General features: G+C 48.9%; 1 protein-coding gene across 8 annotated transcripts in view; it reads left to right on the top strand.

Annotated features, from left to right (window-relative positions):
• Positions 1–22,463, top strand: part of Mprip (myosin phosphatase Rho interacting protein) — a 140,299-nt gene that overhangs the window by 27,505 nt on the left and 90,331 nt on the right. For all 8 annotated transcript variants that reach the window (XM_046456716.2, XM_046456719.2, XM_046456714.2 and 5 more), the window contains exons 2-3: positions 4,923–5,000; positions 6,903–6,968. In XM_046456716.2, coding sequence (XP_046312672.1) covers positions 4,923–5,000; positions 6,903–6,968 — 144 coding nt within the window. The remainder of the gene's footprint in view (positions 1–4,922; positions 5,001–6,902; positions 6,969–22,463) is intronic.

Genomic DNA, 22,463 nt, shown 5'->3' with positions numbered 1-22,463 from the left:
CACTGTATTTTTTCTTGGTTGCTGAGGTCCCGAGCCTTTCTGTCTTCTGCTACCCTCCTTTCAGGGTCTTATGTTTGTCTTACTCATGATGCCCAGGATTTCAGTTGTGTTTAGCAGGAGGAATAGGGAGAATTGTATCTTCCCCATCATCCAGGAGACAGAAGTTTCAAGTCACCATTTTTAAAAGGGTTTAAAAGGACTTCCCCTCAGTCCTCCCAGAGAGCAGCCTGACGTGTAGCCTCTGGTTTGTGCAGGTTGTGTGGGAGGACAAGTAGCTCAGGTTTGGTGACTTCTCTGGGGATCTGGAGCTCTGTGCCTTCTCTGGAGGGCCTGTGCAGAAGGCCTGCTGTGCGGGGCTGTGTGAAATGGATCTCAGGCCTCTCCCGTGGGTCCTGGCAGCCCATCTCCAGTTTCCAGTGTCAGCTGCAGACACCTGCTTCCCTGTGTCCTCCAAAGCCAGAGAAGAGCAAAACTGAGTGCACCGCTCAGTTCCACAGTGCACTCAGCTGACAGGCCAGCTTCCTTTTGGGCTCTCTCCTGCTGCCTCTGTTTGTGGGCCTTCTGTCAGGGTTACTTCTGGACTTACAGACGTGGTGACTCCACGGTGATGGTGGGAGCATGTGGCATTTTTAGATATTGGCAGAACAGTAGCTCTTCCTAGCAGTCCTTTCCTTGCCTTGGGGACAAGGTCAGGGTGACTGAGTCAGGACCGTAGGTTCTCCAAGAAACAGGAAGCTTAGCGGGAGAGAGAGCAATGAGTACCCAGCAGAACTGATCTGCAGGCACAGTTGAATGGCCCCTTGCCTGCCTTCCCTTCTTGTCCCTCTGAGGCCTGCCTTCAGATGAAGGACATAGCTGGAGCGGGGCCTACCCCACCCTGTGTCCTGGAGTGAAGGTTCTAAGGTGAGGGGCAGTATAATTACATGGTGAAATGACAGGCACACATTAATTCTGAAACGGGTCATTGTCGTAATGATGGAGGTGAGTCACTGGATGCTGACCTAGGAGGTCAGGTTGGCCCCTTGAGGAAGGGATATAGAGCCATGAGGGATGGATGGGATTGCCAGGCAAGGGGCAGGGTGAGAGAGCTGGGGTAACACAGCAGACACTTTGGCCAGGCTGTGGGGAGAGGAAAACGGCAGTGCGAGTGGGGGTCCTGTGTGGTGTTATCTGGGATTGTAGCGCTGGTTGTAGTCTGGATGCTCTCAGTGGGGAAAGGTCTGAGGGTTAAAGATGGCTGCTCACTGTGCCCTTGCCGGAGAGTCCTTTCCAGCCCAGACCACGGTGTGTGTGTGTGCGTGGGGTGAGGGTGCTGGGGGTGACCCACCCCTGCTCTGTCCCTGGCCTTGGCTCACATGGCTGTGCAGGGAGGCTGTGGCCCTGAGCTGCGTGGTTCTAGTTGGCGTTCAGCTGCAGACATCCACACGGCCCTCTGGGAGCTCTCACCCTCCCATACCCTGCAGGCCCGCTCAGTGTACTCTGGGCCTCCTGTTCCCCTCTGCCTGTCTGGCCCACGCCAGCTCCTTTCTACCTACTGGTGGTCCACGGTTGTTGACTTGGTAACCTTTGTCCCTGTCTCTTTGAATGAAGCCTCTGAAATCTGACTGGGGCAGGCACCTGGAAACTTGATCCCTCCCTGGAAACTTGAGTCCTCCAGGTTGGGGAGAAGGGGAGGTAGCTGCCTGTAGTCTGGAGCTGACGAAGGAGGAGCCTTTGCTCCCCCACTGCTGGCAGTCCTTGGTAAATGTTTTTTTAAAACAGCTATAGTGAAGCCAGGCACAGGGGGGCACACCTGTAATCGCAGCAGCTCAGGAGGCTGAGGCAGGAGTATTGTGAGTTCAAAGCCAGCCTCAGCAACTTAGTGAGGCCCTAGCAATTTAGCGAGACCCTGTCTCTAAATAAAATACAGAAAGGAGTGGGGATTTGGCTCAATCCCCAGTACAGAAAAAAAGCTTTATTGAGACAAAATTCATACCATACAAATGACCTATTAAAAATGTGTAATTCAATTATTTTTAGTGTATTCCCAGAGAGGTGCAGTCACCAACACAGTTAAGTTTTTGAAGATTTCATTGTCCCCAAAAGAAACCTGGCTCTCAACCCTCCTATCCCTACATCCCCAGGCAGCCACTAAGCTGCTTCTGTCTCTCTGGATTTGCCTTGGTAGATGCTTTCAGTGGGGTCATCTGCTTCCTAGCAGGTGCCTTCTTCTGGAACCTTTGTTTCCTGCTCTGGACACTCCATTTCCCGGGCTTGCCTTCACTGTGATCTGGGTCATGATCTGTGATTGGCTTCACCTAGCTGGTGGGTGCCAGCAGAGTCCCTAATGTGCAGCACACAGGGCCATGCATGTAGTAGGGCTGGCCAGATGGTCGTTGAATGAATAATGATGCAAATAAGGATTTGGGTTGAGACCATGGTTAGCCTGGGTTCTGAGGGAACTTGTGCCAGACCTGTAGGTCCCCATTGTCCTCCCCCCGCCCCCGCTTGGTACCAGGGATTGAGCCCAGGGATGCTTAACCACTGAGTCACATCCCCAGCACCCCCCGCCCCCACTTTTTTTTTTTTTTTTTTTTTTTTAAATTTTGAGACAGGGTCTCACTAAGTTGCTTAGGGCCTCACTAAGTTGCTTAGGGCCTCTCTAAGTTGCTAAGGCTGACTTTGAACTCATGATCCTCCTGTCTCAGCCTTCCAAGCCACTGGGATTACAGGTATATGCCACTGCGCCTGGCCTAACTGTCCTTTTTTGGGAAGTCCTGCTAGGTGTAGCTTACTGATGTGATGCCACCCCAAAGCCCTGTAGCCAGAGGCCAGCAACCTGGCATATATTAAACCAGGTTGAGGTAGAGCAACAGCTTCGTGGTCTAGCCTGCTGACCTCCCAGGTGGGGGACCTGTGGGCCGGGAGTCACTGGGTATTGGCACACAAAGAGAGCTGTCTGACCTTTGACTGAGGCCTTGACTTTCCCATGCCTTAGGTGGGTTTGATGGGGTCCACTTGGAGTGCTCACCTAGAGCCATGTGGAGAGAGGCCTGGTGTGCTCACTCACCTGGAGACTGCAGGATGCTTCTGGTATTTTCAGAGAAAACAGACCTCTGTTTCCTTTGCTCATTTCATTTCATGGACCTCTTGGCCTGGGAGGGTGGTGTTGTAAGCCCCGCCCTCTGCCAGCATCCGCTCTGGTGTTTCTTCAGAATGAGTACCTCTTCTCCCTGCAGCCTGCCCCACCTCAGGCCTACAGCCCCTTTACACACTCTGCTGGTGGGATAAGTCAATGTTCCCAGGGGGGTCTCAGGTCTGCAGAAAGAAGCCGAGGAAAGAGAGGACTCCTGTCTCAGCCTGGGGGCTATGTGACCTGCCCTTTCTGAGTCACATATTATTAGATTCCACAATGAAGGGAGGGGGTGTGAACCTCTCAGTATGGAAAGGGTTTATAAGAGGGCTCCCAAGGCTTGACCAGAGATTGTTGTGTGACCAAAAGTCGGGGACCGTTTTCCTTTGTGTTACTGCCCTCCACAGGGTAATGGTTATGTGGCTGGGCTATGCCTTTTCCCGCCCCTCTTGCCAGCTGGGTGAAGAGGGAGAGGGATGGAGCCAGAGTGTCTGTCTTTGTTCTCATAACCTGAGTTGAGCTCCCACTGCCAGGGTCTTGGGAGTGGGGAACTCTTTGGACAGTAAAAATATAATAGACAGTGCCTAACGCTTATTGAGAATTTATAGGCCAGACACCATGCTTAGTGTGGTTTTTCTTATGTTTTTATTGAGATATAATTCACATACCACAAAATTCACCCCTTTAAAACGTATAATTCATCTGGTTTTAGCATATTCACAATGTTGTGCAACTAGCTCTACTATCTCATTCCCAAATATTTTTATTACCTCCAAAAGAAACCCTATACCCATCAGCAGAAACCCCATCCCCTCTCCCGCTAATATTTCTGTTCTTTTGATTTGCCTGCAGTATGGTGGGCCTTTGTGTCTGGCTTTTTTTTTTTTTTTTTTTTTTTTAAGTTTCTTGCATGTTATAGCATGCATCAGTACTACTCTCTTTTTTATGGCTAGGTAATGTTTCATGAATGGCTAGACCATATCTGTTCATTCATTTCTCTGTGGATGGACATTTAAGTAGTTACCACCTTTTGGTGATTGTGAATGATGTTGTGAGGAACATTTGTGTACAGGTTTTTATTTCAGCACCTGTTTTCAGTTTTCGTGGGTGCATGTACGTAGGAGTGGGTTTGCTGGGGCTTATGGTAACTCTTCAATGATCATTTTGAGGAACTGCCAGGCTGTGTTCCAAAGTGGCTGCACCATTTTACATCCTTATGCTGGATTCTACTTGTTGTATCTTATCAATCCTCCCATAAACTTGTGAGATATAGATAGAAGTGTCAAAATTCTCCACCTCTAGAATGGGAGGCTTGAAGCTCAGAAGGTTTTTGTCTTCTGGCTACAGCCAGTGGGCGGTGACTCCTTGGATGGTATAGACTTGATCCTTGATCACTAGCAGAGTGTTTCTCCCCAGCCCTGCTTTTCATCTTCAGGATGAGGACTAGGGGCTGTGTTGTTGACATATTTCTGATGCTACTACATGCGGGCACTCACGTTCTTATTGAATAAAATGCCACCCCCCCCACCCCACCCCAGATCTTAATGTGTTGCTCAGGAACTTGAAGGAGGTAGCCTGTGGTCTTTCAGTGTTTTCCGACTCCTGCCAGAATCTGCTTTCTCCACTCTGCCCTGGATGTTATAGAATCCCCCTAACTTCTTACTCTAGTGCATCTGCCTTGGAGAGTCTGTAGTTTGGGAGGGAAGGCATGTTCAGCTGAGCTGGGGTGACTTTGTGTTTGTCAACTTGACCTGGTCTTTCTTGCTATGGTTCAAGCCTCTGATGATCTTTCCTCCTTTTTCTCTTCTAGGCAAAACCCATTTATGGTGGCTGGCTGCTCCTGGCTCCAGATGGGACAGATTTTGACAACCCAGTGCACCGGTCTCGGGTAAGAGCACCAGAGTGAATTCTCAGGGTGGCGGGGACCAGAGAGAGCAGGGAGGCCCTCTGAGGGCCCATTGGCAGAATGGAGGAGGAAGACAAGAATGGATGTCTGGGATGGCAGGCCGACTGAGACCCTCATTTGGTGAATTCACAGGGTTCACAGAAAGTCTCAGTTAGGCATATTTTTTTCAAAGTCTTCCCTTCAAAACAAGATGCTCTCGTGTGGGTGCCATCTGTTTTGTGGATCAGCGTGGCTCTTGATTCTGTCCAGTTAACTGGAAGCCAGAAGAGCAGCTGAGCACCTGCGCATTATACTGATGTGGTTCTCGGTTCCAAGAGTGCCTCCTGCAGCTCCCTGGGAGCCGAGGCCCAGAACCAGGAGCATTGTTGGCAGGGGCAGGGCCAGAGTGCACCTTAAACATCACATTGCCCTCTCTCCTGGCCCCCAGCCAGGTCAGGTGACTGCGGGAGTCCAGGTGGTTGACCAGCATCATCCTGCCTGATGGCTTGTTCTCAGCCAGGAAGCCCTTTTAGGTTGTCTTTAGGCAAAACACTGCCCTTCCATTTTTGTGCGCCCCCTTCTGGGTACCAACTGCTTCAGCTCTGCTGCTTCGCCTCCCTTGCGTTCTGGAGCTCCCCTTCCCCTTCTTTGGGGTCTCTGCTGCTCATCTTTTCTCCTTCTGGGCCAGGGCCCTGGGAGTGCATATTTTTGTCCCACTGACCTTGCATTGTATCTTTGGGCTTCCTTCTGCATTGGTTTTGATTTTAAAGACGACATATAACCTTGAAAATGTTTCCTGAAAACATGTCCTGGCAGTCTCCCCTTGGACATCCCCTGTAGATCCCCTTGCAAGGCCCTTCACATCCCTATTCCTGCTACCCAGGTGGGAGGGCTCAGTAGCAACAAGTCTAGACTACAGTTCCCAGGTCCCTTTCCTGGTTTCTATTAAGGTTGTACAGAGTTGCCATTTCCAGTTTCTAAAAGGAAAATCATTATTATTATAAATTGATGATTCTAGTCCACAGCAAAGAGACATAATATTGTAGTTAGTTCTGTGGCCTTATTGCTAGTAAAGATCTGGATATGGTTGAGTTTTTTGAAAGGTTAAGTATAGGTCTTGGACCCTTGAGGTTTGGGAGCTATGCCAATCAATCATGATTTAGACCAAGAGCCTCAGTAGCAGACAAAACCCTTCTCCACACAGAAAGAAGATGCCTCTATAGTCCTTTCCATTCCAGCTCTCAGTGGCATTCTACCACTGTTGGTACCCCGGTGACCTGACCTTTGGTTAGAAAGTGGGGGGGGGGTCCCTTTGCAGTTGACCACACCCTGGATTACGGTTGTTTACACTGTCTTGCTCCTCTTCCCTTTTGATTTTTGTTAGTTCTTTCCATCACTGCCTGGAGCCTAGCTGTCTTTTTTTTTTTTTGTCTCCCAGTGGATCATGTGCTTTTCTAGCAGTTTCCTGGATTTTTTCAGAAGTGGTAAATCAGTGCCTTCTCATCCTTTGGTTATTCCAGATTGTGTCTGATCATTCATGCAAAAAATATTGACACACATCAGGTGATAGATCTGTGCCAGCTGCTGTAAGGAATTAGAAGTGTGACTACACATGACTTGCTCCCATGAGCTCTCAGATTTTTAAAAAGCTTCTTGTTAAATCCCAATATTACTTGTGTGGAGCCCCAAGTCATTCATATGATTTGGGACTCCTCTCTGGGCCCCAGCCTGGCTAAAATGAATCACTGTGGTTATGCCTTGGGTCTCTTTTCCTGCTGTCTGTCCTAGAAATTGAAGCCATGGAACCAGTATTCCTTAGATTTGGGTTTGACAGACACAGGGACTCAGTCAGCTGAGACCTGGGGCCAGGACTTCCCTAACGACAGACTCTGTGCTCCATTGCAGAAATGGCAGCGGCGGTTCTTCATCCTCTATGAGCATGGCCTCCTGCGCTACGCCCTGGATGAGATGGTGAGTGTCCTCCTGCTTGCCTACTCCCTAGCTTCTGTTGGGGCTTCTTTCTGGCTCTGGGGATTAAGCCAGGGGTGCTTAACCACCAAGCCACATCCCCAGCCCTTTTCATATTTTATTTTGAGACACGGTCTCACTAAGTTGCTTCGGGCCTTGCTAAGTTGCTGAGGCTGACTTTGAACTTGTGATCCTTCTGCCTCAGCCTCTCCGAACCCTTGGGATCACAGACATGAGCCACCATGCTCAGATGTTTGGGCTATTTTGAAGGACTTGTGGCACCCATTGGAGATGGCTGTGAAAACCTAGAACCCTGGGTTTGAGATGTCTTCTTCAATGGTTGAGGGTGAGAAGAAGTAGTGAGACGGGAAGTCACTCCTGTTCAAGGCTAATAGGAGTTTGGATTTGGCATTGAGGAAATTGAGGGCAAAGTCCTGAGTCTCAGCAAGGACTTTCACAAGCTGTGGACCTGTAGGAGTGGGCAGGGGACAGATGGGTTCATGTGCTGTCATCCTAGGGCTGCCTCTAAGTTTCTGACTTTTAGTTTTGCTTATCCTATTCAATCTTGGGTAGATATTTTTAGCTAATGTTAGAAGCCTCCTGGTCCTGAGTGACTGTCCTACGCTGGATGAAAGTTTGCTGTTCTTGCTCCAGAGACCAAACACCCAGCCCAACCAAGTGGAATGTTCTGGCTTTTGTTTTTCCACTCATGTCAGCCCCTGCCTTTTTCTCTAAAGGAGATTTCTCTCCCATGTTTAAAGTATGACTATACCTATAAAGGGTTAAAGAGGGACGTTTTGACCACCTTTCCCAGTTGCTTTTGAATGGGTGAGTATGATGAGTGTGTGTGTGTCTATACTTGCATTTGGGCAATCTCTGAAAATTGGGATCCTGCTAGAAAATCTAGTCATGCTATGTCAAATAGGTTGGCCCACCTGTCCCATGCAGAGGTCATTTCTTTGCTGCAGTGATGAGAGATCTGGAGTGTGAATAGAGGTGACTGTGTTTTAAGGACCTTCCAGAGCATTGGGACACTGGGATTTTGGGGTGGTCATTAGAGCTAACGTGTGCAAATGCCAGAAGTGGGTTGGTGGTACTTTCTCACCTTTTATTCCTGAGACCATGAATAGGCATGACATCCATACCTGTTATCCCATTACGTATCTGTATTGACTATTACCTCACTAGTTGCTTCTTTGGTTCTGGGAAGCAGAAAGTTTTGCCCAGACCATCTGTAGTCCAGAGTAGTTTGAAGTGAGCAGATTAGAGGTGAATACTGCTAGACGGAGGCAAGGTAGGTGCTGCTAGGGGCAGAAGGTGATGCTCTTGGTCACTGCTGTCCCTGAGGAAGGAGGCAGGCCTGCAGGACAGACTCTGCCCTTAGCGTCCTCCTGGCCTGATCTTTATGTGGGCAAGCAGATATTAGGTGGAGGCTGGGCTCCCACAAGCATTGAGATTTGCCTTGTCCTTCCTGTTCCTGGCTGGCCCATTCGGAAGTCCTGCAGCTGTCTACCATTCTAGAGTGAACCTCAAGAGCTCACTGGATTGCGTTTAAGCTGGGCTTGGGCCATAAACCAGCCTGAAACAGAACTCCCTGGACCTTCCTTGGTGACTGATTATTGTTGGGTCCAACTAAAGTCCAGCACAATCCACTGTTCCCTTTGGCTCTGTTGCACAAGTACAAAGAAAGTGGTTACAGGCTGCCTCTGAATCGGCACTAACGCCAAGCACATGCTGTATCCCAGAGCTTCTCAATAATTGAGACCATCAAGCCAGGAGTGCTGACACCTCATGGCCCGCACTGGTCTCCCAGCAACCTGGATGCAGGCTGGGTAGTATTTCATTTGGTGCTGGGGCCAAGATGGCCCAGTGCCAGGGGTGTGAGGAAACAAAGAAGCCCCAGGAGACTTGGAAGAGAGGGCATTGGGGGATGACCAGAGCTGAAAGGTTTTTGTATATGGGCAGATGATCTTGGAGCAAATGATTGACGGGTAGCCAGTTAAAGTTGTTCTATACACATACACAGTGCCTCTTGCGATAAAGTGGCATTATTTCTACGCGTGAAAAAGAACATTGGCAGTTATGTCAAAATGCCTTTAAGATTTTAAGAATTTTCCCTATTTCATCAGGAAGTTGCAAGGAGGCCATGGGGTAGAGGCCAAGTAGGAGGAGACAGGGTGGAGTCGAGGAGAGGTGGGTAGAGGCCAGGCAGGAGGAGACAGTTGGGGTAGAAGCCAGGTGGAGGAGGTGATCCTGGTGGAGGCTAGCTAGGAAGAGGCAATTGGGGTGGAAGCCAGACAGGAAGAAGCAGTCCTGGTGGAGGCCAGGCAGAAAGAAACATGGGGGCTCCTCTTGTAGGAGCTCCAGAGGCCTCTTGCATGCCTGGTGGCTACATCAGGTTTGTCCTTCATGGTCACTCCCTGGAACAAGCAGTCCAGAGTCCAGGAGCCTTCCCTTGGCAGAGAGTTCCACCTCAGCCTGGCCAGCAGAGTTCTGAGGGAGAAGAAGCGTGTCTTTGCAGGCAGGCCCACATGGGCAGAACTCCAGGTGAGCTGGAAAGTTCTCTGTGAGTGCCTAGAAGAGCAGTGGTCCTCAGAACTGCATGGCAACATCCAGAGTCATCTTCGATTGTCACAATTGAAGCAGGAATGCTGCTGGCGTCTATGGGATGGAGGCCTTGGATGCTACAACATCCTTGTGATGTACAGAACAGACCAAAGAAGAATTGGCCCAAAATGTCAACAGCACCCAAGCTGAGAAACTCTTTGAGTGATTTAGTCAGTGGTTTACTTAAATTTGAGCTTATTTTTAAAAATTAAAATGCAAATATAATTTGCTGTCAGCTCCATTCTTTAATAGCACAAGACTTACCTGTCAGATTTTTCTCAAGTGAGAGGTAATGGGATGGGATTGGCTTGCTGCTCATCGTGTGGGAAGTGGCAGTCTCAGAGTAAGGGTGGGCCTGCTCCTAGTCTGGAGGGTTTATGTTGGGCTCCTTCCATACCAGTCACTGATGGCTAGCAGGACTGCCTGTGTGTATTTCTTAGCCAGGAAGTCACGTAGATGGTGCTTCCTGTAACATGCCAGATCACCCCATGTCTATAAAGTGGCCCCACCTGTTTGTCTCCAAAAACAGCAGCTCTGAGCAGCATGTGGCCATGTTGGGTCCTGCTGGTCCTACTAGGCTCAGCTCTAGCTCTTGCTGGTGGCCACCCACTAAGTGATCTACTGCACTATATGTAATGGATCTATAGCATTTTATGGCTGCTTTGTTCCCTTAACACTTAGTCACAATCTGTTATAAATTAGTATTTGATTTTTATATAATATTACTGTTTGTTTTAACTTTTTCTTAACATTTTTTTTAGTCATAGTTGGACTCAATACCTTTATTTAATTTATTTATTTTTATGTGGTGCTGAGGATCGAACCCAGGGCCTTGCAGGTGCTAGGAAAGCGCTCTAACCCTGAGCCACAACTCTAGCCCCCTACTCTTTTGTTTTAATTTGTTTAAATGTTATCTTACTAACTGGACTGTGACATTTTACCCCTTGTTGGGTCCCTGATAATTTTTGCTATCTCCTGCATTGTCTGGCATGGGGCTTGGGTATACCAGACCTAGTAAATATTTGTGGAGTTGAGCTCACCAACTTTGTGATGCATTGCTACAGAATTTCAGCTCCTGACTTAGAAAGCGGGTAGGGGCCGTCGGGAAAAGGGAGAAAGTGGGACAAAGGGTGGTTCTTGGAGCAAGATAGGGATGTGGTGACTCTTACAGGTCACTTCTTACGAAGGAGGAACATCTTCCAGAGAGCTCTGAGGAGTGGTGAGGAGAAAGGTTATATCAGCCTTGCAAGGTTGGGTCCGGGAGAGACAGGTTGTGGTGTGCAGGAGAGGGCAGCAGTCCCACTCTGGTTCTGCTGTGGGAATCCTTTTCTGCTTGGAGACCTCTGCTGAGGTGGGGGGGGGGCCTGTGGGCATGTCTAGCTCCAGGGGCTGACCACTGCCTTTCTGGGCAGCTCCAAGATGGGACTCCCTTTTGGAAATCTCTTCCTTTTTTGGGAAATCACTTTCTTGATACACCCACGTGCCCTGTAGCTGATGAGTGTGGAGGAAAGGCAGATTTCCCAAAAAAGGAAAGGAAACTTCCCAAATGCAGCTGAGGTAAGGTGGGCTCAGGGCAGCCTCACAGACAAGTAGCAGCCTGAGAAATCTGGCTGGGCCTCCAGCTTTTCAGGAGTAGATGAGGTTGAAGGTTCTAGCAACTGGAACTGCTTCTCTCCTCCACTTGTTTTCTTCTTGAGAAGTCCGTGCATAACTGTACCAGGTTCTGCCACTGTTCCTGGGTATCTTGGGGACTGGTGTAAAGCTAAGGAGCTGGTGTGATCAGCCCAGAGGCTTCAGGACTCCATGGTAGGCCTGTTCCTTTCCTGGAATTGAGGCAAAAAGATGATCTAATGTTTTGTCCTTAAAAAAAAAAAACTTGATAAATTACAACATAAAATTTAACTATCTTAATCATGTTTAAGTGTGCAATTGGGTAGCATTCAGTACACTCACACTGTTGTGTAGCCGTCCCCACCATCTCACTCAAGAGCTCTTTCATCTTCTCAAACTGAAATTGTCACCATTAAACACTGACGACTCATCCCTGCCACCCCTGCCATGGCAACCCTCCCTCCCATCTTTCTTTCACTGGGAATGAACCCAGGGGTGCTGTACCACTGAGCCCCAGCCCCTAACCCTTTTTATTTTGAGACAGGATCTCATTAAGTTGCTGGAACTGACCTCAACCTTAATGTCCCTCCTGCCTCAACCTCCCAAGCAGTAGCAGTTGTGCTTCTCTGTGCCTGGTGTGCACCGCTGTGCCTGGCTTACTTTTGTACTTTCTGTCTCTGAATTTGATTCTTCTAGGAGCATTATACAGATTGAATATCCCTTATCAGAAATGCTCCAGACAAGAATCGTTTTGGATTTCAGTTTTTTCCAGATACTCGAATATTTGCCTGTACATATTGAGTTATCTTAGAATAGGTAGAAGTCTACTTAGGTAGAAGTCTAGATGTGGAATTCATATATGTTTCACATACACCTTAAACACAGACTGAAGATCATTTTTTTTAAATTTATTTTTTATTTGTAGTTGGACATGATACCTTTATTTTCTTTACATGTGGTGCTGAGGATCAAACCCAGGGCCCTGTACGTGCTAGGCAAACGCTCTACCGCCACAACCCAGCCCCTGAAGATTTTATACAATATTTTATACAAGATTTTATACAATAATTTTATACAATATTTCTAGCATGCTTGCATTTGCATTTGATTGTGTCTTGCTTGCCACATAAGGTCAGATGTGGAATTTCCACTTTTTTTTTTTTTTTTTGGTACCAGGGATTGAACTCAGGGACACTCAACCACTGAGCCACATCCCCAGTCCTATTTTGTATTTTATTTAGAGACTGAGTTGCTTAGCACCTTGCTTTTGCTGAGGCTGGCTTTGAACTCACGATCTTCCTGCCTTAGGCTCCCCAGATGCTGGGATTACAGGTGTGCACCATCGCGCCCGGCAGAACTTTCCACTTTTGATACTATTTCAGGGCTTAGAAAGCTTCAGAGTTTGGAGCATTTTGATTTCAGATTTTCAAATTAGGGATGCTCACCCTGTGTGACTCATAAATATTTCACTTAGCGCAGTGTCCTCAAAGCCCATCTGTGCTGTAGCCTATCAAGATTTCCTTTATTTTTTATCTGTAGTAGGCCTACTACCCTTGAATCTCATCTACCTCTGCCCCTTGGCCTCTCCACGTGGAGGCCATGGGGTGTGGGAGTAGGAGGCGCAGCTCTGACAGGCTGTGGTGTTGAGTTGGAAGCTTCTCTCCTTAGCCTTGAGAAGCCCTGATAGAGTCAGGATGGACAAGAGCTGCAGGACATTGTTGGGACCGTGCCGAGGGCATCAGCTCAGCCCACTTTCCTAGACATTGTAGGAAAACACTTTCCTTTCTGAGGAATGTGTTTTCTCAGGGATAGCCTTGGGTTTGTCAATCCCATTGGATGCAAAGGTCCAGCCAGAGAAGTTAAATTGGAGACACCTGTGTGCCTGTGTTCCTGAGGCTGGCTTGAACTCACCATCCTCCTGCCTGCACGGATGGGGCTGGCCTTCAAGAGCCTCAGTGGATCTGTGCTGACAGGCAAGACTCTGGCTGCTTTAAAGTTTGCTACTTGTAAGAGAGTCCAGGGAATTCCTCTGATCTTTGGGCCTTTTCCTGCCTCGTTCTGGATGCATTTTTGCTTCTGCTGTTGTATAAAAGCCTGAGCAGTGCCCAGGGACCCCGGCTGCCTAGGAGAGGGTGTCACCACTTGGCCCTGCTGTCTTCAGGAACTGGCATTTGAGTTTGCCACTCCATGCTTTGCAGTTGATCTCTATAGCCTGATTCCTCCCAAAGCCATCTCTGCCCTCCATTAGGATGTCTTCAGTACAGCCCTGAGCCTGTGTTTGACTCAGTGTAGGCTTCAGGGAACATTTTTATTTGGGAGCACGGCTTTGAGCTCTGACTTCGTTGCCTCCAGCTTAGAGCTTTTCTAGGTAGACTGCCTGAGCAGGCAGATAGGCTGCCCTTCCCCTGACATTGGGGCCCATCTGCTGTGTCTGGTTCCTTGGGATCCATAACAAAGACCAGTGGGGGAAGGACACACAGCTGTGAGAAGGTCCCTCTCCTGAACTCGGGCATGTAGGGACACAGGAGACTGGTGAAGATTAAACTCTGTAGCAGAAGCATGGTGCAGATGGTGTGAAAGGCAGTAGGTGGTTGGCGGGGCAGAGAAGTCTTCCGGGAGGAAAGAGGTGGTGTTTGGTTGCCTTCCTGCTCATAGTTTTGTAAGGAGCAGTATGTCTGGCTTGGCCCCTGATGGCATCCTTGTGCACATTCTCTAACATGGTCCTCACTGGTCGATGGATATTATGTTCATTTCACTGAGACCAAGACCCAGTGGGCCTTATACTAGTCTCTTCCATCCTCGAGGAGTGTTTTAAGACCCCAGTGGATGCCTGAAACCGCAGGTAGTACTGAACCCTGCACCTACCATGTGCTTTCATCCCTATGATGATATTAACTTTATAAATCAGGGATAGTAAGAGATTAATAATAAGTGGGGAAAACTGTAGTAAAACTTATATGAATGTTGCCCAAATCATCTCAGCAGCCATCTTGGTGATCAAATCCACTGTCACAGTATTGCAGTGCTTGTGCTCAAGTGACCCTTATTTTACTTAATACTGGCCCCAAAGCTGAAGAGTAGTGATGTGGGCAACTCAAGATATGCCAAAGAGAAGCCATAAAATGCTGCTCATATATGAAAAGGTGAAAGTTCAAGACTTAAGGGAAAAGGTCATATCTTGAAGTTGCTAAGATCTGTAGTGACAACAAATCTTGTTATCTGTAAAATCATGAAGAAATGTGGGCCAGTTTTACTCCCAGTTGACCACGAAAAGCAAACCTGCAAATAAGGGGGACAGATGAATCCATGTGGGATTGGAAACTCTTACTGTTATCTCAAGATTTGAGGTCAGAGGTGCAACTGAAGTCCATCTGCTGACAAGTGCCACATTTTCCCCAAAACTCTGTGATGTGTGCCATGTCACCTGTTAGAATGGAGCATATACCTGCAGGAACATTCTCCACATGTCTCTGTGAGACGTTGCTCAGTATGACATTGTCTTCTGGAAACTGGGGCCTGAGCTTTGAGCTGCTCCTTTTCCCTGCCTCTTAACTTGAGCTGAGAGCTTGGGGGAGAAACTTTGGGACACAGCTTGAGAGACTATATGTGGGACAGTGACAGAGTTCTGTGCCCCAGTAGCTCTTTCTCCTTGTTGACAACTGTGCATACTAGCTCATGTGGCATTTCCCACATAGGGAGCAACTAGAGGGCAGAATCTGCATGGTCGATCGTGGGGTGTGGACAGAGAACAGAGCAGACTCCTGGGGGCAACAGCCAGGGGGCTTCTAGCTGTGCATGGCCTAACCCAGACCTTCTGTGCAGTGGAGGAGGGAAGTGTGACTGAGACTGTCCCTGAGGCTGACCCACAGGTATGGGGAGTAGCCAGGACCCCAGGCAACAGCCTGTGAACTGCCCTGCAGGGAGTGGAGGCTGGGGAAGAGAAGCAGAGGACTCTCCATACAGGGGCCTGTACAGGGGCATTTGGAATTGGGAGGTTGTGCGCTGCTGTGGTCGGGATGAGTGTCCCCCAAAGGTTCACATGTAAGGACCTAGTTTCCTGAGTGGCACTGTGGGAGGTGCTGTGGATCTCTAAGAGGTGGGGCCTTAGTGGGACGTCTGTAGGTCGTTGAGGATGAGCCCTCCAAAGGTATTGTGGGGGCCCAGTCTCTCTCAGTGTCTCTGTCTGCTTTCTGCTTGGAGATATGACCACTTGCTATGGTGTGTGTTCCCACCACAATGTACTGCCCTCACCAAAGGCCCAGAGTGATGGGGCTTCCCAGTCTTACTCTTGAACCTCCAGAAACATGAGCCAAAACAAACCTCTCTTGACTTCATAAATGGCCCATGGAAGGCGTTTTGTTACAGTGACACAGAACTAAATACATGTGCCTCCACTGTGGGACTTCTGTGTGCACAGCCCCAGCCTTACAGAGGGAGGAGGTTAGAGAGAGTGCAGCAGTGTTTCAGAGGGGCAGAGAGGGGCAGGTGAAAAGGCACAAGCCAGCTGTGCAGACAGAGGAAGGTTCTGTGGGTCACCCTGAATCATTGGGAGACCAAGAGAGACACAGGTCATCTAGATCAGACCAAGTCCCTCCTCCCTCTGTCCCTTGTCCCCAGGATACCTGTCAGAACACAGAGAGCTCCTTGTTACTTTATTTCCATGTGGAAATACAGGAGAATCAACACCTCGAGAGCAGAACTTGCATTGAAGGCGTTAGTGATAGCACACCAGTGTGTGGTAGGTGACTGGCATGGGTCTGCCTGCCATCCTCTTTAACGCTGATGCTGGAGCTTCTGTGTAAACATTTCAGTTAGCCTCCCCTAAAGATCTGCCTTCAAGTTTAAGACTCACTGAGGGGACTGGGGACCTTGGCACTCTGTGGATGCCTTTCTGTCTCGGGGTCTATCCAGTGTCCTTACCTTCCTTCACAGTTCCATAAGTGGTGAGTCAAGGGCAGCAAGCAGTACTTAGCTGCCCACCTACGACAGTGCCATAATTAGATCCCCGACACTCTCCCCTGCCTTCCTCAGTGTACCTGCCACTGTCCAGTAGGGAGATTTCTGGGTACTGGCAGCTGTGCATCTCATTGTCCACTGAGGTAGGTACCTTCAATCCTGCCCGTGCCACATGCACAGCTCTTAGTGATGGGGAGGAAGTCATGGGTGGTGGGGTGGCAGTTCTGGGAAGTTGGTAGAAGGCTTTCTGCAGGGCAGTGAGGAGAAGATGGGCGTGATGAGCACCTCGTCATCGTCACACAGCTTCAGTGGACTTGTCCAAGGCAGTTGCTGTGCCCTGTTGGCTGCAGGCTGTGACGATGTGCTGGGCATCTCTCTGCAGAGAGGAGTGTGAGGTAAGGGGATGGCTCCCAGTAATTGGGTAGGAAACCAATTAGCAGGGAAAGAACTATTGAAAAAGACATTTTATGGGCATTCACAACCGAAAAGAGTTGAAGGAGCAAAGCCAAGTGGCTAATGCCAGCGTATCCATGAACGAGCTTGCCATACTTGCACACACAGGCCTGGGCAGCCAAGAGCCAGCTGCTGCACCCTCCAGGATGAACCCTGTACCCTCAGCTTTTTGAGGCCCTTTGCATTGGGCCTTGCCATGGATCCCAGTTGGCTTGCCCTTTGCACGGGACTTTCCTGGGAAACAGGTAGTGCTGTCAGTCAGAAAACCAGTGAGCCAATCCATGGAAGGGATTAGATGTGGCAGCTAGTGTCTTAATCCTCCTGCTCTCCCCACTACTCAGAACCCTGTCTCAGAAGAATCTTCTGTTTGACTAGGAAATGAGCATCCTTTGGATGGGGGAAAGCTCACTGAACGCCAGGCAGTGGTGATGCTGCATGGTCTCAGAGACAGATAATGAACTACTTGGGGGGATTGGAAGGAAGGGGGTGTCCTCTCATTGTGCTGTGTGCTCACCTGTGCTGAAGTGAATGAGTGAATTGCAAGGTGGTTTCCTTCTTGGGAAGGTGCTGATCCTACACACAGCGTGGTAGGTGTTTTCATTTCCTGTGGTCATTGTAACAAGTTGACATAAACTTAATGGCTTAAAACAACATTTACTTACTCTCTCACAATACTGGAGGTCCAGAGTTCAAGTCAAGGCATGGGTAGAGCTGGTTCCCACTGAGGCTCTGCAGGAGAATCGGCTTTTCGCAGACTCCAGTGACCATTGTTTGCATTCCTCAGGTCCTCACCCCTTCCTCACTTCCCTGTGATCTCTTGTTCCTGCCACACGATTCCTCCTCTTCTTTGTCAAATCTCCCTCAGTTCTCTAATGAGGACCCTTAGGATTGCATTTTTTAAGGCCCCCTGGATGAACCAGAATAACCTCTCTATTTGGGGATCCTTAATTTAATCATATCTGCAAAGTCACTTTTGTCAACTAGAGAATATTCATAAGTGCTGGAGATCAAGGCATGGATACTTTGGGAGCCGTTATTCAGCCAGCCACAGGGGGTATAACCAAAGGAACTGCTGCAGAAAAGAAGGACAGGTGAACTCTGCCTGAACAGCCTGCAGAGAGAGGGTACTGGGCCAGGCTCAAAAGGCTGCAGTGGTGTGGTCTGGACCCAGCCAGGAGAGCAGCAGGAAAGGCCATTCTCTTCCCAGCAGACCTGCTACCTCTGTATGAGCAGAGGGTGTGACTTCTCACTTCTTTTCTTGGCTGGATTCTTATCTCGAGCCAGGGGACTCAGCAAGGTTCAGTAAGACTCCAGGATACCTACCATTGCTAGGCATGAGCCCAGCACAGAAGGAAAGGGTGAAGAGGGGCCACAGAGATTGTCCTTGATGGATGGTGCGTTCCTCACCTGGAGCCAGCATCTCTCTTCTGCTGGGGTGTCTGTGTTTGCAGAATGAGAAGAGATAAGGGAATAGAAATGGTCCTGAAAGAGCCAGCCCTTTTGTAGTGGGGTGACAAAGAAGGCTTTGCCCAGCACTTAGCAAGTCAGCTTGTGAGGTGAGCCCCTTAGAGGGGGAGATGCCTCACTGCCGAGCATCCTGTTCATCAAGCTGGCCCTGGGGAGAGGCAAAGGAGGAAGAAAAGACCTCTTTTTCTTTAGGAGTCCGGTGGTGATTGGTCTTATGTTTACTTTTCAAATATAAGGTACAGACCAAGCCTGGGGCACTAAGGTGAAGGAAGACTGAAGTTTTCAAAACCACAGGGCCTTAAAGGACTGTAATCTACCTCCAGCTGGCTTCACAAAGCAGGCTTGTCCTATCAAGCAGAAGGGTCTTAGAGGTATGATTCCCTGCCTCTGTCCCTCCTTGATAACCTTGCTCCTGGGCTTCCATCTGCACCTCTGCCTAGGTAGGTAGGGCATGGATAGGCTGCTTCTCAAAGTCAATTTGCAGCATGGATATGTTGCCTCTGGCCCCCTTAGCTATTTTAAGATGCAGTGGCTAGGGGGTCCTTGCAATGCCTGCACCTCAGCTGAAAAGAGGTAGTGCTGATGCTCACCAGTGGCATTGGCAGATGCTCTGGGCTGACCATTAGGTACTGACCACACTGGACTAACAATGCAGAAGTAAAAAGACATGCTCTAGATTGGAGTTGTAGCTCAGTGTTAGAGGACATGCCTAGCACACCAGTGCAAAGCCCTGGATTTTATCCCTAGCACTGGGGGTGGGCCAAGGGTAAAAGTAAAGAAAAGAAAGGAATCATGCACCAACCAGGGAGGCAGTTTCTGATACAGTCCCCTGGGGAGGGCAGGGCTTTACCCAAGGTCCAGTTATTTTCCGGGCAAAGCTGGTATTCTTGCCTGGAGCTATGGGTCTTGGAGCCATGGGCCTGGTAGGTGGAGCTACTCTGGCCCACACATTCCAGACCCTCATCTGGTTAAAGTTTGAAGAGTGCTGCTGTGTCAGAAGCCAGATCAGAAGCACTCACTATCACTATGGGGTGGTGGATATCTGTTGGGAGTACTAAGTGCCCATAACAACCTGGATGACACAGAGAAGCCATGGACAGCAAAGGGCCAGGCTGCCTCTTAACCTCATGCCTGGCCTTAATTCCCAGTAGCTTCTCACGTGGGCTGCTCTAGCTGTAGCTGAAAGGACCAAGAGAATGATAGATGCATGTGGTGTTGGAAAGGAGGGTTGTTGGAGCCATCCTCTAGAGGATGTCACCCTCACCTGTGACAGGTGAGGAAATAGACCTGGCAGGGAGAAGGGGTCTCTTTGCAGTCCCCTGCCAGTGGGTTCCATTGACTGATTCTACCACAGGACAGTAGCTCTCCTGGCAGAGTCCTTAATGAACCGCTGGGGGCTGCTGAGGGACTCACCCAACCAGCAGGTCCTTGGGTGGTCAGTAGGCACAGAGTGATTGCAGGCAGGGTAGGACATGCTTTTAGGGACACACAGCTGGCTGTTCCAGATCATGGCTAGATAGTGGGTTCTTGTCCAGGGCTCTTTCCCTGTGTTATACATTCCAGCCCCATCCAACTTCAGAAGTTGGGGCAGCTGAGGCTCTCATCCCAGGATCAGTCAAGGTGCCAGATGGGAGGAAGGGAGAAGCTGTGGTGGGAGGTGTGGGCCTAGGGTAGGAGAGCGGCAGCACCGTGCCTTGTGAGAATGCCTGGAGTTTCTGAGCTTTGGAGCCTCCTTTCCAAGATGGAGCACAGAGCACAATTCATTCTCCCAACAGAGAAGGTTAGGAAAGCAGCTAGCCCAGGTGGGGTTCTGTGTAAATGCTGACAATTGTCGGAAATGGAGCTTCACTGTGGTAGCCTTGATGGGTAGAGGCTACTGAGCCGAGCATCCTATCAGAACCCTTAGTAAGAAACAACCCACATGCTTTCCGGGCCCTGCCGGGCTCTGTTTCAATTGGCCATGTCCCTCCTACCACAGAGACAGGCAGTATGGCAGGTCACAGTTTTCAGCCCAACTCATGTCATCCTTGTGGCAGACCTCGACTTCTCCACCTCATAGTGAACGCCTTTCACAGTCGTGTGGAGAGTTAAATGATCATCACCACAGCTTCAGCCAGAGAAGCAGCTGTGAGTCCGTATTTGACATGCCCTGGTCACATTGGACTTATGCGGGGCACTGTGTTGTGTGCAACACTGGGGAGGTCACAGCGCATCCTCAGAGGTCATGTTGGAAAGGCAGACATCCTTGCCAGAAGGGGAGTGGGCAGTGGAATGGCAAGAATATGGTTGGTGGGGACTCTTGAAGGTCTCCTCACTTGCTCACACCCATGTTCTGTGTCTCTCCTGGGGGTGTTGGGTCAGATGCTGTGCTAAGCAGGAAAATGGGAGTAAGCCTTTGCTCCTGAGGTCATGCAGCCATTTACCTTGTTTCTTCAGAGGCTCCTAGGGAAAGACGGACACTCACCGCTGTTGCTAGTGGATATTCAGTCTGTCTGCTCGGTTGTTCCCTTGCCCCGCTATGGTCGGCCCCATGGGGTGAGAGGAGCAAGGCCTGCCAGGCCAGCGGTAGGTTGTCCCTGTTGTTCCTCACCTGCAGAAGGAACAGACTGGGCATGTGCACATCTGTTGGCTTGAGGCATCCATCATCCATCTAGGAGTCGCAGGTGTATGTGCTTAAAGTTTAACACCTGAGGTATCCTGTATTAGGAGTTTGAAGGGATGGATAGAGGAGGTTCGGTGTAGAATATACATCTTGGGGTGGAATTACACACTTGAGCATTGTATAAACAGGTGGCGGTTTTGGCCGTACTGGTTTCTTCCATATGTCTCTTGGCCTTTTCCCATTTGGGAAAAAAGTATTTGCCTAGTTTTAGAACACATCCAGTTATTTGGTTTAAACATTCTGTTTTTTCTCTCAAAGTCAGGTATTTGAATTATGTAATAGCCTTGAAGACTTGGAAGTGAGGGTTCCTGAGTCCTTCAGGCAGCACCAGCTTTGCTGCAGTGAGTGCTCTAGGTGAGGGTTTGCTGAGGGGAACAACCCCAGGGAAGAGCACAGTACATGGCCACACTTGCAGAGAAGTGCCTACCGTGGGATCTGAGGGGCCTGGGGGGCAGCAGTCCCCCAACCCTCAGGGAGTGATTTTAATTTCTCATTGGCTTGTTGGTGGGGTAGCCATTTGGGTTTCTTTTTTTTAGAGGGGGATAAAATGTTATATAACAAATACTTATTTTCCTCCCTATTGCACAGTACTTGGATTGTATGTTCTGGCAGAAAATGGGTCAGATGGTAATTTTAAAGGCATCATAGAACTTTGCTTTTCCAAGACAATATATGTGCATAGTTTAAAAAGTCCGATATGTAGCCACATATCTGTGTCACAAAAAAATACCACCCTGTCCTGGGCCTTCCTACACCTGAGTCTGGCTCCCAGAGGAAGCAAGGGTATTCTAGTTCATTTTTCTACATTTGTAAGTAACGTGTTTTTACTGCTACTTCTTGAGTTTCAAAAGATATCATCTATTGATTTTGTGCACCATAAAATAGGTTTCAGTTCTGTACCCTTGCTGGGCTTTGCGCGTCGCTCCTATAGCAAGTGGTATGTGTCCACACGTGTATGTATGGCACATGCATGGTCACCTCCTCTGTCACCTTCATCCTGCCAGGATGGTTACATTAAGTTGAATATGGGGGTTACATCAGTATAGTCTACATTATTATGACAATGTAATAAGTGTACACATCCGAGCCATGTAGTAAACAAGGATTCTGTTTCCTTACCCAATATTTGGTTTTTCTTGCCTTAATAATCACCTTTCTGAACCTTCATTTGTTTGAGTTTTCTATTTAGCTACTCCTAATTGAACCCTAAATTTTCCAGTGAAACTCTAGCACTCTTCTCAGTGTAGACAGCTGCCTGGGACGGCAGTTCCTTTTTGTCCGGATAGCAGCTTTCAGGGAGCCTTCTCACCCCTGTTCCACTGCCGTCTGGCTCTTCTCCTACCTACTGTGTAGCTCTTGACCCGGGCCTTGCTTTTCCATCCTCACCATCAGCCTGGGACTTCTTTTCCTTTTCCCCGATTTCTTAGGGCCATCTTTTCTTTGTTTGGTTTATTTCTTCATTTGGGCAGCCTCCCAAGAAAGGGAGGAGGGAAGGGAGGTCATTGAAGCTCTGCCTATCTGAGGATGCCTTTCCTACTACCCACATTCTGGGTTGGTGGCTGTGCTGTCTGTAGGATATGATGTAGGAAATAATTTTCCCTTGGAATTCTGAAGGCATTGTTCTCTGTCTTTAACTTCTACTGGTACAGCTGAGAAGTTCTGGGCACAAAGATCGGATATCTGATAGTTTGTAAACGAAGTGAATTTTTGCTCTGAGAACTCTTTTACCCTCGAGATCTAAA

Source organism: Marmota monax, unplaced genomic scaffold, assembly GCF_021218885.2.
Source record: "Marmota monax isolate L192 unplaced genomic scaffold, Marmota_monax_Labrador192_F-V1.1 WCK01_AAM20220418_F8-fsc00291, whole genome shotgun sequence".
Taxonomy (NCBI): Eukaryota; Metazoa; Chordata; class Mammalia; order Rodentia; family Sciuridae; genus Marmota; species Marmota monax.
The sequence above is the reverse complement of the archived record's forward strand: the minus strand, read 5'-3'. Positions and strand labels throughout refer to the sequence as shown.